The following is a 17,619-nucleotide window of genomic DNA, read 5'->3' on the forward strand; positions in this document are numbered from 1 at the left end:
AAAAGATCATGAAAAAAGTTTTCACTTTTTTTTTTTTAATTATGAAAAAGAAAATGCTGTGTTTTAGGTCCATTATATAAAGTTTACATTTCAATACAGGCCAACTAGTATGCTAGAGCAAGCCTAATCTGTCACCGCTGAAATTTCTTCATCTTAAAGTGTAGCAACCTGCTAGAATAAGAGGTTGTCCTTACAATCTGATTAGAAATCAAAATTGTAGGGTATTTGCAACAGATATTTGTGCCAGGATAAAAATCGAGCTAAATTAATTAACTGTTGAAAGTTGTAAGGGGATTTGATAATGAATTCAACTTAATAGGTAACAGACAATAACTTTTTGGTCATACTAATTGATATGCCTGTCATAGCTCAAGCTGAAAATATAAATAAATTATTTATTTGATTGTCAAGAACTTTCACTAAAACCCTTGTTATGTTTCAAAATCTGTGAGCAATTACTTAAAACAAGAGCTAAAATATCAAATCAACGGTTGAAAATCATATGCGCAGGAAAGGTAATATTACCCGATAACACAGTTAATAATTGTATTTGCTACAATTTTTGATTGATAAAAAATTACCTATTCAATTAATTATCAGGTAACATTCCTTATACTTCATAGTACTTGTTAGCAAAAATTAAAGAAATTCTATAGAGAAGTCTAAATTTCTCTCACATACAAACTATTCAAGGATTTTTTTTTAAATTTATATGTGTAAAACAAAATTTAAATTTTAAAAATGTTTTTGTTATATATCAGCAGTTTTCCGCTTTTGAGAAGTACAGAAAATAAAACATGAATGCAATTGAATTCTCAGTTTTGATTTTAATCATCAAGTATCTTAATTCTAGAAACTAAATCAAATGTAAGTGTATAGCATTACCTGATCATGACAGGGTACATTTGAAATTTATAAATGTGAATATATTATTTAATTGTATAATTAAATTATTTTGTGAAATATCATACTTTTATGATAGCATACACACTCACTACCTAATAAATTTCTAATAATTTAACCCCAAGGTCAGGAACCACATCTGAAGTATCCAACACAATCAATTTTATTTTATTTCAGGAGATAGGGGCTGCTTCATAATAATAATAAAAAAAAAATCCAGATTAAAAATAAATATTTTCAAAACTATCCATTTCTCACTCTTTTTAAGAAGCTCTAATAATTTTAGCCATTTGATTACAGATTTTTAACTACAACTGGAATATGTTACCTGTTAGTAGTCAAAAGTTAATGATAAAAAAAAGACAATAAAATTTTACAATTAATAAAAATTTATAGCAATTACATGATAGATTTACATAAAATACAAAACCCTTAAAATGAACTTCAAAGATACAATTTACTTCAAAGATATTAATACTATATATATAATTGAGGTTTAAGAATTGTCATGTGGACAATGATCCAGGAAATTTACAGCTTCATATTAATTCTGAGAAAAACCATTATGTACTATAGTTAAATTTTCCAAAAATATGCACATAAATACAGAGATAAATTTTACCATATTTATTAAACCTTATCTAGTTAAAATTACTTGATATGGAATACACCATCTAACTGAATAGGAAAAGACTATATTAAAATAAGCAGGGCTAAATTTTTAGTTTTTAAATTTATACTTGAATCTTAATATACCAAAAGAAACTTCTATGTTATAGAGAACAGAATTATATATAATTACTTGTAAACTTTAACCAGAATAAGGCAGGATTATGGTTAAATTATAGAAAATAATTTTTATTTAAATATTATAGTTAATATGAATTTAAGGTAAGGATGTAAAAAAATAATTTAATTGAAAATCAAGACTTTTGTACCCTCCTAGTATGGAGTTGTAAAAAATGACAAGGGTATGGTAAGTACATTTTAACTTAACATTCTCATTATATAGCATAATCCAAAGTGTTAGATGCTACTTTAAATACTGTTAATAACACAATGATTTTACAGATACTTTTTCTACCTAATTATTCCATTAAATCAAGAACTGCTGTAGTAATAATAATTAAAAAAAATATGTATCTGAAAGCAAATTCCTTCTCTTTCTAATATCAAACATACTCTCTTTACCTCAAAAAATATATATATATAACTTTGATAGAGTACTTTATTATGAATTTTTGACACTTTCAATCTAATTATCAAGCTAAAACTGTTTTTCAAATAGGATAAGAGTACATAATGAGCAATTTTACACAGAAAATAAATTAACTCCTGTTTTGCTTCTTTTTTCCCGTTTTAAAAAGTATTATTGCAATTTTGAAATTTAAATGGACACCAAATAAGAATATTAAAATTTATCTTTCATGTTTTATAATCATAAAATTTCACAGCCTATTGTGTTTAGTTATATAAAGGATATGTTAATAAGTAATAATAACAAATAATTTCTTCATTCAGTACTTATTAGGAAATAATTAATCGCTGCTTATTAAATAATGAACTGCTAAAATTTTAAATCCATTACACTTTTAGACACAACTCACTTTTATTTTTGACTTTCAAAGTGACATGACGCAAAAAATGCATTTTCACCAAGACAATTTTGAGAAAACACACACAGAAAATGTATTGAAATATATTGACATCATAATTTGGCAGATCAAGAAATATAGACAAAAAGATTTTTCCAGTCTAAGAAAAGGTAATTCATGCAGATTCTTAAATAAAAAACTGAAGCAAAAAAACCTACATACTAGATTCACATTAAATTTTATAATTTTTTAACACAAAATTTCATTCTTTGTATGATTATTACCTTAAAACATGCCAATTTTTAAATTTCTATTTTAGCAATCTACTGAGAAAACAAACATTATAAAAAAATGAAGACTTGAAATGTCATCAGCTTGATATCGGATAATTTTTTTAACTAAGAAATAGCTTTTTAATCTTCCTTTTTTTAAGTAAATATAAAATAAATCAAAATGCTGATAAACTACAAGTCATTACATCCAAACCTTAGCAATAAAAACTTTGCAAATATTAAATACAGTTAAAATTATAAAGGAAAAAATATTGAAGTTTATTCTCAAAAGAAAAAGTTGATGAAAATTAATTTGTAAGATTTTAGAAGTATTTTATACATATAGAATGTAGTTTTAAAAATATTTTTTACACATAGAAATTTGAAAATATTTCATTTTTAGACTGAATTATTTCCTACCATTTAATATTAGAGTAACATCAATGATATTTCTCCAGAAGAAAACACAATTATATCAGGGATTCTTAAAATTTATAACATCAATTCAGATCACATGTAGAAATACTGAAATTATGTAATACACTCTTCTAAAGTTCTTAAGCATTATTAAACAAAAAGAAATGATTTGGAACAGTCCACTGAAATTTATCAAATAAGCATGATAAATTATGTTATTATTTAACATTAATATCTAATATGATTACTTTTTCTGTTTTCTCATAACTGCACTGAGGACATAAAATTTTCTTTGGCCCCAAGAAGGATAATGTATAGAAAAAGTTTAAGAAACCCTGAACTACATTAATACAGAAAAAAATAATACACTAGTAACACACAAAACAAAGCTACAGTAAAGAATGGCTCATATCAATATAACATTCTGCTTTACCTATTAATTTTATTCATTTTACACAGAGGAATAACAAGCTCAATTTCTTTTATGAGTTATAACTAATTTTTTGATTATTTTTACGTCAATAAAGTGATGGATTCAATTTCATAAAATAGAACAAGCAATCCATAAAATTTTGATATGCAGAATACCAAGTGATATTAAAGAATAAACAGAGTTACAGGATATGTAAAAATGATACAGCAAATTTTTAATTGGATATAAATAAAATATGTTCACCTTTTACATTATTTATCATTGGAAAAAATTTATTTAACTGTATATACTGCTTTCACAACAAAAATGTATCATGCACTTTTTAAAACAATATCTTAAAAACACTGTAATACAATATGCAACTCTTGAGATTTGATAAAATAGACTGCAAGTATGAATTAAAGAAATATCAAAGCTGCACATAAATTTCCTAAATTATCAAATTAGCCAGTATTAGAATTTATAGGATTTATTTATAAGGTACAAGACACAGAAGTTATATGATTTATTCTAGCAAAATTTTTACTTTCACATGGCATTTCATGATATTCAAAGTAATGAAATATCTAACACCTGAAGGGGAAAACTACAACTGCTTTTAACCAAATGTCAACTGAAAGATAAAGTATTTCCATTAAAGAAAATGTAAATATAAAATTCTATATAAATCTATTGTAATACTGGTTAAAGAATATCAATATCAAATTTTAATAAATAATGAAGTATATCAATTACTTATATTAAACTTACATTATTAATATTAAAAAATGAACGTTATATTTTTGCGGTATGTTGTTGAAAGGATATACCATTTTCATTCTAATTAATATTTCATTCAGAATAGAATTCTTACATAATTCTGCCAGGAAACGAGATAAATTCCCTATGTAATAAATCACTGAAATATACAAAATACTATTAAGATACTCATACATGGCATGATTGGAAGTAAAAATAAATAAGGCATTAATTGTACTCTGACTTTTAACAAGTTAAACCTGCACTGTTAAAATACATAACTGAGTAAGTAATAAAAATACTTTGAACAGATGAAGGACAAACTATCACACGCTATCACAAAATATTGCAGGAAAAGTAAAAATTACAGCACACTTGGATAAAAGAAATTATTCAAGTTCACAATAAAAGCTTCAATTAACTTGCTTTTTTGATAGAAAGAGCCTTTATATAAACATTATGGAGATGCACAATTTTAAATTTACACAACATTTGAACAAAGATATCTGACCAAGAAATTTGAGGAAGATGAACAACTACATAGTATAAAAAATTAATTCCGATATCCAACAACTTCAAACCGGTTTTAGCACAGGTTTTCAGTTTTAAAAGCAAAATCTTAACAATTGACCATATCACACAGTGGCACATTTTCTGGCATCAGGAAATGCTAAGGCAAGAACTCCTATGAAAAACATATGAGCTTCCAACAAAAAAAATGAATATATAAAACTTAAATGCCAACACAGATATGAACAAAAACATGGATGACAGGTAATGAAAGTTGGATCACCTAAAAATATTTAGAACAGGTATGGATGGTAAATGGTTATAAACAAAGCATTGTGAAATATACACCAAACATAATGCTTACACTTACAGCAACACTAAGGTATTTGTAACACAGAGTACTTGTCTCAATTTAGTTCCAAAAGTTACTTGTTTCTCGACTAGCAATTCACATAGTTTGATTTCCATATTTGCAGAGAGGCCATAAAAACAAGCTACATGATCAGTACCTTTCATTCACAAAGTATTTCCCTTCCCGACAAACTGCAATAAAATTTTAGCATTTACTATGACAGAATTCAAATACTTATTCTTCACAGAAAACATGCACTATGTATCAACGTTTATAACATAAAATACTTCCTGGTATGCTTTAGTTCATACCTGATACTGGAGACGAGTTTGATTAATTTTCTAAATGGTGAGTCAAGGTGCAAATAACAAAAACATGCAACAAGTGCACCTCAAGAATCAGTTTGTAAGTTCTATGAAATCTATGTAGAGTAGGCCAATGAAAACCTAAATTTGTGCATTATTTAAAATGATTTTCCCATGGATTTTTTCAGGCTTTTAAACATGAAAGCATTACAAGAAATTTTATCTGAATGATGGGAATATTATGAAATTATTTATAACTCTGAAAACAATGACAGCCGGTAAGCAGAAATAACCTTGTATATCTGCAAATATTGCCGTAGATCAAAAGGATTCACTTAAAAAGAAGTTGTCGCTGGCTTCAGATGTATCATCATCAGAATCAGAAATCGAAAACATAAAATCATCCAAATCCAACTGCATCAAAATGTCATTGTCTCTCAATTCCAAATAATCCCACAAGAAGATTCGACCCATGAAATCCAACTCGCCATCTTGATTCTGTCGTCTCCTTCTCACTGGTGGAGGCAATTCAACTTTGGTACCATCAGGTTTTGCATGAAGATAGAAGCATGCTCCACCAAAAGGACAGGTACCCTTACCTTGCTTAAAATACTTGCAAGGTTTTTTGCTCAAAGCAATTTTGTAATCCGAGATAAGCTTCTGTTTTTCATCTTCAGTATCAACCCAATACTGACTTGGAGTTATAAAATCGGATGACACTCTACATTCAGGGCAAGCACGAGTCACAACTGGATCCAAAGCATTGTCAATATGATTACTGTTTTCAAAAGTCTTGACTTTTCTCCATTTCCGGATACAAGTTAAACAAAAAACATGATTGCATTTTTCAAGAATTCCAAACCGGCGCTCAGATATTGGCTCTTTTTCCATTATAACATCCATACAAATTCCACAAGATTTGTCAAGACTGCGCTGAATAGCAAATGACAGCTCCATATCCTGTTCCAATTCTTTCTCGCAAAATTCTGTATGCATTTGTCTTTGTTTGTCATCATATGGATTTAAGCATGCTTTTCCACACAACTCGCAGATATCCCCATGAACATAAGGGCACTGCTCTTCAAAAGGGCAATCACCATCAACAAAATAAGAACAAAGCTCCATGGATGGCACTTTCTGGGGTTCATTCATGTAGTTAATATTGCATTTCAAGGTATCTGCATACGATCTTACTGTTTTAGGGACAAATTCTGGTGCATTAACCCAATCTGGAGGATGCTGTCCACTCTGATTCGTTTTCGATTCCTCGTTTTGTGCTGTTGTATTAACCAGGAAGCCGTGCTTAGTTTCGTGTGAGTGATTCTTATGCATGTCCAATTTAGGAGGGTTAATTTCCCGATTTTCAGAAGACTGCCGTGAAGGCCCAGCTGAACTTCGATCACATCGTTGATTAAACTTCGAACTAGCATCATGTTTCACTAAAGTATGACTGTTCCAACAGCTATCGCCAAATTTACATCTGCCTCGAATAAAAAAACGACATACATTACTTTCAGGGATACGACGTGTCGAATCGCGAGGAAATTGGGATAAACCTCCAGCAAAAACTGAAGCAGAAAAGTCAAATAAATCATCATCATCAACGTTAGCTGATGTACCCTCGGCCATATTTTTCTCAATTACTGCTTCCTCTAACCTAAGCACAGCCTCCACACATTATAATCTTTACACAAGCTTTCAACTCAGACAAATGCTTCAGATAGCAACGACGAAGTACACAACAGTGAATAGTGTATCCCTCCGCTGAAGTCATATGATTGGTTTACACCTTCCTTTCGCTAGGCATCCTTATCGAGAAAAAAATCCGTAATCATGCAGATGTGTTACGAAAGTAAACTAGAAAAAATTTCGCGATATTTTGCAATTTAACTTTCTAAAATTATGAAAGGTACTGATATGATATAACCCTTTTCCAAATCAAATAGGTTATCATGCATGAACCGCGTGAACTATATTTTTAATGCAAAACAATAATATTCCTGGAACAAGGACACATACGTGTCCTGCCATCTATTGACAAAAACAGAAATTATTTCAATAGATTATGAGGAAATGTGAGTTACGTACTCCCTCTTTTTCCGACTGATATTCTAAAATGGATAAGGCAAATACAAATAATTGAAATATGAATTTCTAAATGCTGTAACGATTCATTCTGAAATGATATACTCTACTGTCATTGCGATGGTTTAATTTTTTTTTTTCCTAAAATAAAGAAAATGAATCGCCATATAAAAAATATTTTGAAATTTATATTTTTGTTTGAACGTTGGGAATTTAATTTTTTACTAACAGTGATCATTAGAAAGAAGAAATAATTGCTTGAAAATTCTTTCTTTCTTTCTTTCTTTCTTTTTTTTTTTTTTTTTGCTTAGCAGATAAAAAAAATGTGTGTGTATGAGTTTTTAATTTTCTTAACTATTATAATAAATTTATCTTTGTTTATTAAAGTGAATTCTTTAATGAACGTGTATGTTTAGAATTTAACATAGCCTTGCTATTCGGGTCTTATATAGCAAAAAAGTAATTGTATTTGTAAATTATTTTTCGCATTTAACAGAAAAAAAAGTCCGCCTTATTGAAAAATACAGTACACATCCAGCCATGCATAGAATTCTATTAAATATTATGAGTTATTAAAAAAAATTAAGAACGTTATTTTAATGCCAAATCCAAGCGCACCGACCATATAATTTTCAAATTTGAATTAAAAACGTTTAACTGAAAATAAATTTCCTCATCACAGAATAATGAGAATGTTATTTATAAATGTCACTGGGTTTAATAAACTTAAAACAGAAAACTTCTGTCTTTATCATTTATATAAATCCAAAAATTCAGCAAAAGAAATAACTAAACTCAAATTTTAATCTGCGAAATTGTGTGAAAAAGATAAATGACAGTTAGATGCGAAATAAAGTCTAAAATGGCAAAACTTTAAGCTTTTTGGAGAGATGATTCCTATTTTTGTATCGTTATATTATTCTTACGTTTTTACTTTCACTCAATTAGGACATGCATAGATTTTTTAAAGGACTTTCCTGAGTCTTTCAGTTGCTTAAATGAAACTGAAAAAGATATTACAGAGATTTTTGTGCCTCTGTAAAATATATAAAATTCACTTTTTTTTTTTTTTTTTGTAATGAAACTATGTTGGATACAGCAAAGATTGATATTGTTTTTAAACATAAATAATGTATTAAACATTCTGAACACTACATATTACAAATAATTTCACAGCGGTATTACATAAAAATACTCTTTCGTCTAAAAGACATCATAAAGATGTTGCACAAAACATTTTTTTAAAATATATAAAACTGTTTCAAAAGTTTTGAACGAATTTTCTTTTACGCTTCCTACAAAATGTTGTATAATATAATTAAATAAAAAATTTAAAAAAAGAAAGAAATAGAAAAATTACAAGAAGAATTGGATTTTTGAATGAAATTTCTCTTTAAAGTATAAAACTAAAATACATTTCATTTAACATACTTTAAAACAGTAAAATATATAAAAAGAGCTTAATGCTTGGGGGAGAGGGGGCAAACACCCACAAAAACTAATAATAATAAGGGAATTATATACCAAATCTTTTTATTTATAAATATATATAGAAATTCCAAATATTGAATGCATCATTTGTTCATGTAGATAAAATCATACAAAAGCATTGGAAATTAATTATATATAATATGCACAACACACAACACCGCTTCATGCCCCTACAACTATAACCCTCTGGTTATTTAAACAGTGTAATGAGTATGAAGTGGGAGAGACATGGAAAGACGCTCCTGTTCTATCCATCCCTGTGACTATTGTTCGACATCGGATATTTATTGATTGAAATTTGGTTAGGGGATTTTAATATTGGACAAAAGAAAGCCGAAAGCAATGAGTATTTGAAATAAAAAACGGGAAGTAGCTTTGACTTGTAAAGTAAACCATCAGAGATAAACTGAAAACTTTTTTTTTTTTTTACATAAACAGACTTGCAGTTTGTTTGTGAATGATAATATGCAGAAATATTTCACTTGTTTTTTTAATTTTGTGTATCAAAATTTATAAGTAATAGAGCCGAATGATCTTTTACCTAAAACTAATTACTTGTTTAACATTTATTGCATGAAATTAGAAAGTAATTAATTTGACTATCAAAAGCAAAATTGTACATCCTTATTGCTTTTGCAATAGATACATATTATCTAAGTCCATAACAAACTCAAACGCAATTTTTTAAAATTTATAGATTGTCTGAAAGGCCACAATGTAATTTTGCTAGTTTTTAGCAATGTAAAAATTTTTATAATTTTATTATAATCACCTTTTATATGTTTATTCTCTTCACTCAAAAACATTAAATGTAATCTCAAAAACATTAAATGTAATAAAATAAAAATTTTATTATGATTTTTTAAATTCCATTGACTATCTTCGATGTAAAAGAGAAATGAAATCTAAATTTGCAACAAAATCTTACTATTTTTAAGAATACTAGCTCAAAAATATTCTTTTCAAAACTAATTTAAAATTTTGTCCTTTAACCTCCATTATCAAAACTAACTTCAACTATAAAGGAATTTAAATTTTCTATAAAAAAATTCAATGTGCAGCATATACACTATTTTAGTAGGGCCATATAAAGAGGTTGGCGAAATTAGCCTCTGTTAAGGGCGTAGACAGACAGTGAAGATGCAAGAATAATTATTAAAAAAGTTCGTTGGAACTATCTGTTTCTGAAAATAAAAAATAAAATTAAAAAAAAAAGAATTGAAAAATAACATTCTATGGTTAACTAAAAAATAATTACTTAATTTAAAACCTTAAATCAGATAAATCTAAAATCAGTTTTTAAAAATCTATATAACTGGCCATTTATTCACTGAAATTATCCTTTTATCTGTGCTGCATAGCATTTCTTATCAACGTAATCCATTAAAATATTATTTTTCACAAATACATAATTTTTACACAACCTATTTACAAAATTATAAAAGTTACTAAATTTCTGTAGAAAAAAATTGCTAGAAAGCAATTTTTTTCGGGGGGAGGGGTGTTGAAATCACAGAGGAATGCAAACAAAATAAGTATGCAAAGTTTGCAAAGGTCGCCGGATCACCTCAGTACGATTATGTATTTTAGTACAGATCAAGTTTACTAAAATACTCACGCGTTTACTAAATATAAAAATTATAAAGAAAAAAAAATGACAATCGTATGTAAGCCATTATTTTAGGGTCGATATTTTAATGATTTGGAAAAATAATTCATACAGTCAAATTATAATGTATTCGTTAAAGTTAAAATTTATTGGTAACAATAAAGTAGCTAACTGAAAGTGGTAAGAAAATGCTTCAATCCAACAGAAACTGAACTTTATTTCCGCTCTTTAAACAATAAAAATGTCTTCATTTATCTTTATTTTAGTGTCAGTTTGGTGTAAACTGGAAAAATAGGCGGGAATGGTTTTTTGAAATTAATAAATAAGTTGGGCAAAGAGGGAGTGGCAATATGAACTATAAATGACCGTGTTTCAAGCATTTTTTAAAATTTTATTTTACACCTGTATTTTACAGTCTTAAAAGCAATGGTAGATCTAAGCAGTGTCTTAAAGCTTCGCTCACTCTGCAGTGGCGGTTTTCTGCAGAGGCATTAGAAGCGGTCATCTCCAACCTCGGGGGGTGGGGCTTAAAATCTATTCGACATAGCGTTATTAAGCTGAATCCAAAATATGACATAGCAGTCCTATTCGAAGTTCAATCCACTCTTCACAGAACCCTCCCTTTCCCCACACATACACACTCTTTCTTTCCTTTTAAAGAAATTAACAAATGAAGGAAAACTACCAAAATAAATGTAAGTAGGAATACGCCTAGTGTAACTGAATAAATGAACCATTACTTGATATTCTGCTAGCCAGATGGTAAACATGTATACAAAACGAGATATGCAGAGACTATTGTATTCCTGCTTTGAAATCATAATATACTTCCTTAAAAATCGTCAAAGGCGGCTTTTTTTTAATTAGCTATATATTTACTAAAAAAGTTTTACTTTAGCCTTCCTAATTCCTCACTATTTATTTTTATGCAAAATTTTAAGTATTTATAACATAACAAAATCTACAGTTATAACATCAGATCAGTTGCTAGTTGGATACGTGATGTAAATGCCTTATGCAAGAAAGTAAAACTATAATTAATAATAAGGCTTGACTCGATTCTAACATGAAAGCAAATAGACTTACTTTTTAAAAACATATATAATATTTTTATATGAAAAATACGATTATGCAAAATAAGAATTTAAATAAAATTATATTTATGCTATCCAAAATCTTTTTTATCGTGTCCATTATTTTCAATCAAAACATTAATATTATTCACACCAAACAACTTTTAAATCTCGTAACTTTTTAGAAAAATTCTAGGCAGCAAGCAGCAAACGATTTTTAAAATCTGACAAAAGTACATCTTTTCTATCAGTTATTAATAATATTTAAAAAATAACACAAAATTTAACTAAGCACTGAGTGGGGCATCTCAGTGACTATCTTAAATATCTACTATATTTTCATTCAACTGGGATGAAGGAGCAAAAGATAAATGAATATCTGTTCTATGTATGGAAATAACAATTTTGGATAAATAAAAATTAACCATTTTATTAATTATTACAAACTTTCCTTTTGCTTGTAATATTTGTAAGCAAAGTTTCAGAAATATCGAAGAATTTTTATAGCGTGCAAACTATTTACGAATTTCCCTCTTATTTATATAATTAGATTTTCAACTCATAAATAATCGCAAAAATTATATCGGAATCTTTTTTTGTTTCAGTGTATGCATTTTTTTGAAAATTTTAATCTGGATTTTATAGAAATGAAGTAATCACAATGTGAATATGAGTGAGCTTCCATTATCTCCTAGCAGCCAATAGTTTCAGATTCAATCCTCCACTGCCAATTAATATACATAAATAAATCGTAGATGGTCCGTAAACAATTTTTTTTTTATGTGGGCGCATTTTCTTACCTTATCAATTACTAATCCGAGCGAAAACAGTAAATAATAAGTCCATCATTCATAAGCAAAATTTCTGCTCTGATTGAAGTGGTGTGTTATAAGTTTTATTTTGCAAAAACCACAGTAGTTGTTCCCCCTCCCTACACACGCATACACACAAAATAAAAACAAGCGCGTAGGTACAGCGAGAGAGGACAGATCGCTGAAAACTATGCAAATAATTTGCATGTAAAATTTAACATGTTAAGAAAACAGGACAAAGAAATGTGATTATATAAGACCTCCTTAAATTGTGGGTCAAGTAAAAACCTATTAGGATTGCGAAAAGATTTACATGCCATTTTTCTCTCGGATTTTGGTCAACGTTTATAAGAATAAATAGTAAAGAAAATCATATCCACTTGAAAAATGTGTTCGAATTTCGCAGTCTAACAATTTATAATTGGATATTCTTTTCGTTATTATTTATTGATATTTTACTTTTTTTTAAAAACCGCTTGAAAGATTTGCGGTTTCCATTTTGAGACAAAATTATCCATTCGAAAAAGGGTTCAAAACGCAAACTGTTTAAGCTCTGAATAAAGCTAAATATCCTTCCAAGTTAACAGCTTAATAAGCAAAACATTAAAAAAAAGAAGAAAGAAACCTATAAATTTACATGCTGTTATAGGTAGTATAAAGGTAACATGAACGTGGAAGCAGGAATATGAATAAAGTATCACAGAAAGATCTCTTCAAATTTAGAAAGACGCGCGGCAAATGATGTGAACACATTTGTTGTGGATTGTGAACATACGATGCTTTCATCTCTTGTTTACATAGTGTCTGTCAACAGCCACCGCCGAGAACGGGGACTAGGGTGGAAGGCACGGCACCCAACAGATGGAATGTGGAAGGAATGCCATGAAATTTATGCTTTGTAAACAGTCTAATTAGTATCTAGATACCCATGTTATCGTTAATAAATATCTACAAAGGCACCAATTTCGGAATTCATGAAGCACCTCCACTGAACACAGATGCAATAACATTATAAAATTTCATAACTTTCGTATTCATAAATGTTAATGCATTTTACTCGTGAGTGAAATTCAATTACAATCAATTGATCTAATGATAAATTACACGGATATTAAATAAGAAAACATAAAAAAACTATATCATCATTTTTTAAAGATTTTATTAGAATCTTTCGCTCCTATTATTGTTTTGTATATTCCTAGCACATTCATGAAAGGTATACAGGTCTAAAGGCAAATAAATTCCAAAAGAAGTTCTAGTGCCACGGTACCGTTTATGTTAGATAAGTACGGGTCTCAGGTTGAGAAACAAAATTCAAAATTTTTGTAGCAACGTAAGAATATATTATTAAATAAAAAGATACCTACCACTGCAACAAAATATTAATCAATAATCAATAAAAAATAAGCAAAATGAATGTCTGCCAACAAGCTGACTGAAAGGAGAAATTAATGACGTTTGAGTAAAGCATTTAATGGAAGTATTAATTTAGTTTCCTCATTAATATTACTATTTAGATTCAAGGAATTTTGACTCTTGCAAAACAGAAAAATTTTTTCGTCGACGATTCGAGGAGAGACAGAACTATGCGTGCGGACTCAAAGGCTCTAAATCTCTGGGCCTTCCTTGTAATGCTGCATTAAACTAACTTGAAAAGCATAGAACTTAAATAAAACTGATTACTGAATAATGATTAAAAGGTTAAATAAGATTTTTCTAAAATGAATAATTAAAAAAATAGGGAGAAAGAATATAATTCTAACTTGCAATAATTATCGCCAAATTCGGATTTACAACACGAGAGCATCCCTGGTGAGCTAGATGGCAAGATCAGGGAAAGGGAAAGATCAGACATTTACCAAAGTTCATGGAGCTAGTCTTGCCGACGGTTTGAAAAAAAATAAAGATTTTAACCTCTGAGGCTTCTCTAGTCTTCATTAACAGTGCGACTTAGAATTTTTTTTTTTTTTTTTTTGTTATCATTATGATAGGATATATTTAAGCATCCATTTTAATTATATTTTAAAGTTCATTCAAATACAACAGAACTTTCTTTACAGATTGAAAATTTCTGCAAAGAAAATCAAACATGGATAATAATCTAGAAGAAGATATAGCTTAGAAATCATTGATGCAGGAAAGAGAAAACTTAGAATACCAAATTAGTCAGTTATTCGTTTATTTGCGCACTAATAAAATAATTGAAGTTAGTTTGTTTACGTATTAATAAGGAACATGTTAAAATTATGAAAAAGATCACAAACCTTTAGTAATTAATTCAGAAATAATACATATCCCAAAAAATATATGAAAGTAATAAATTCAATTTTGTCGTGCTTTTAAAATTAATTTTCTTCTCATCACTTAAATTGAAAGATAAAAACGCTTTTAACTTCTCATCCCGGTGGGTTTTTGGTTTTTTTCCACGTCTTTCAAAATCTAATTACCGTTACTTTGAACATCTAACATCAATCTGGTGTGCCAATAAAATCAGAAGTCTCCACAAAAGTGCCAAATAAGTCATTGTCTGTAACTTCACTTTCCAAATGAAAGGAAAATCCCGTTTATAGAATGTAGGAAATCTGGTTCACATATGTAGCTGTCCCTTTTTGTTTTCAGCCTTTCAACAAATATCGCATTACTATGATTCCTGGTTTTGGTAAATATATTATGGATAAAAATTTCTGCCTTCTGGCGAAAGAGAAGAGTAGATGTAATTCAACTAAATTTTTTCCTCCTTATTTATCATGTTTGTAACAAGTATATATATATGTAATGATATCTCTAAATCTAAATTAAATCCAAATTAATTTCCTAATTTTTATCTTAATTTAACTTAATTCTAAGATGTTTTCTTATTTCCTGATCCAATTCCACCTTTTTTCATTTAATTAATGCTACACAAGCTCTAAAGTTGCTGAAATCGACAAGTTCCCACACTCCGAGTGAAGGGATAAAAACCAAAATCTCACAGTACATAATCATGGGTATAAATATTTCGTTGGCTCTTTTCTGTTTTCGCTCTTGTATCGCTTGTGAACGGACGTGAATTCATCCATGCTTTTTGTACATAAATTATGTCTCCCAGGATGGAATAAAATGAAACTTGAAAATTCAAAAGTGTCTTCTCTGTCTTCGGCCACGAAATTGCTCAAAAATATGTTTATATATATATATATATACCGAAAATTAGAACACTGAAAATTCAACTAAATAGAATTCAACTACATTATCTTTTAGGAACAAGAATTTATACATATATAAATATTATAAGAAATGTTTAAAAAGAAATAAAATAAAAAAAAAACCTCTACACGCAGATTTCAAAACTTCATATGATCATGCATGATAAAATTAATTAGTGTGTGATAATACTAAGAGATTCATTTATACCAAAACTACCAACGTGTGAAACAAAAATTAATTTATACCTTAGGGAAATTTCTTTAAAAAAATTATTATTTATTCAACTACATTATCTTTTAGGAACAAGAATTTATACATATATAAATATTATAAGAAATGTTTAAAAAGAAATAAAATAAAAAAAAAACCTCTACACGCAGATTTCAAAACTTCATATGACCATGCATGATAAAATTAATTAGTGTGTGATAATACTAAGAGATTCATTTATACCAAAACTACCAACGTGTGAAACAAAAATCAATTTATACCAAAGTAGAGACTCTCAGCATTTCTTGTAAAATTTACACAGACTATTTTATTATTATGTTTTTCATTATTTATTTTTAAACATGATGTAAAATGGAAATGACTGAAAATAGTCATTGAACAAAGACTCATGTATTCGATTCAATAAATTTCTCTCTTAGGGAAATTTCTTTAAAAAAAAAAAAAAGTAGTCCAAAAGCTGTAACACAAGAATTAGTATCATATTAAAAGCTATATAAAGGAATCAACTTATGAAAAAATTTCAACAACCATATAACAGTATTCCAGAATCAAAATATTTTATATACATGTTTTTAAAAGTAAAAAAAGAAATGCTGAAGACCTTCAGTCAGCATGAATTTTATATTAATGCAATAGAAGAAGTGCCCATCCACACGGGATGTCATCCTGTTAACACCATCTCAATTATGATTGACACAAATTAATTAACGGAAGTTGTAGTAGAATATCTCATGGTCATTGGCAGAGTGCTAAAGAAATAAAAAATAATATTTGAAGTACACTTTAGATAACAGATACATAAAAAAATATTAGAAATTTTGTTTCTTTGCACTAGGATGTCCATAATCCACAATGTTCACCAACACTCAAATCAAAACAAATCATTAAAATCAGTTGGAAACAAATAGTAATCCACTGCCCAAAAAATATTATAAAATATTAATAATTGTAGACCTTGGATTATTAACTTTAAAAGGCAATTTACCATTCGATCTATAAGTAAAAGTTTTACAATTATTCTAGAACAGGTTAAATTCCGTTACGGATATCAATCAACTACAAAAACCGATTGAATGTTGGACTTTGAACATTTTACCAGATTTTTCAAAACTGATAGGAATTAGCTTATTAGAAAGATGGAATGAGTTTAAAGCTGTATTTTGTATGAAAGAAAGTTTACGTTTAGTTATATAAGTTTAGAAATGAACTAATAAAATATATAATAAAAAATAAATTTAACAACACTAAAATAAATGTTCAGGAAGAATCCAAATCTGGACAGTACTTTAAACCATCAGAAGTTTTCTATAAACAAAACACATCATGCGTCATAACATTTCATTGATGCCCCTTCATGATAACGGCTCATGATTTTATCAAAACTTCTGATCAATGATAGCACGTACAGAAACACGAAAAAGAAAAGGAAAACCATCTACCAAGAAGTGCGACAAAGTGATCTAAAAAATTAAAAACAAAGTAAATTAATAGTTAAATACAATATGAAACTTACGAATTAATTATCTTTTTCATTCACTGGATCAACGGTTTACCAACTTTTTTTTTTTTTTTTTTTTTTTTTACCGCCTCAGCCTTAATTAGTTTAT

At 28.2% G+C, this 17,619-nt stretch overlaps 2 protein-coding genes across 2 annotated transcripts in view; both read right to left on the bottom strand.

Moving 5' to 3' along the window:
* The window catches only part of LOC129958738 (delta(3,5)-Delta(2,4)-dienoyl-CoA isomerase, mitochondrial-like), an 82,952-nt gene that overhangs the window by 23,830 nt on the left and 41,503 nt on the right, over positions 1–17,619 (bottom strand). The window lies entirely within an intron of this gene.
* On the bottom strand, positions 1,361–7,360 carry LOC129958737 (probable E3 ubiquitin-protein ligase makorin-1). Its single transcript, XM_056071393.1, has one exon. It carries the CDS (start codon positions 7,152–7,154, stop codon positions 5,847–5,849), a length of 1,308 nt encoding a protein of 435 aa, XP_055927368.1. The 5' UTR covers positions 7,155–7,360; the 3' UTR covers positions 1,361–5,846.

This window comes from Argiope bruennichi, chromosome X1 (assembly GCF_947563725.1).
Source record: "Argiope bruennichi chromosome X1, qqArgBrue1.1, whole genome shotgun sequence".
NCBI classification, from domain to species: domain Eukaryota; kingdom Metazoa; phylum Arthropoda; class Arachnida; order Araneae; family Araneidae; genus Argiope; species Argiope bruennichi.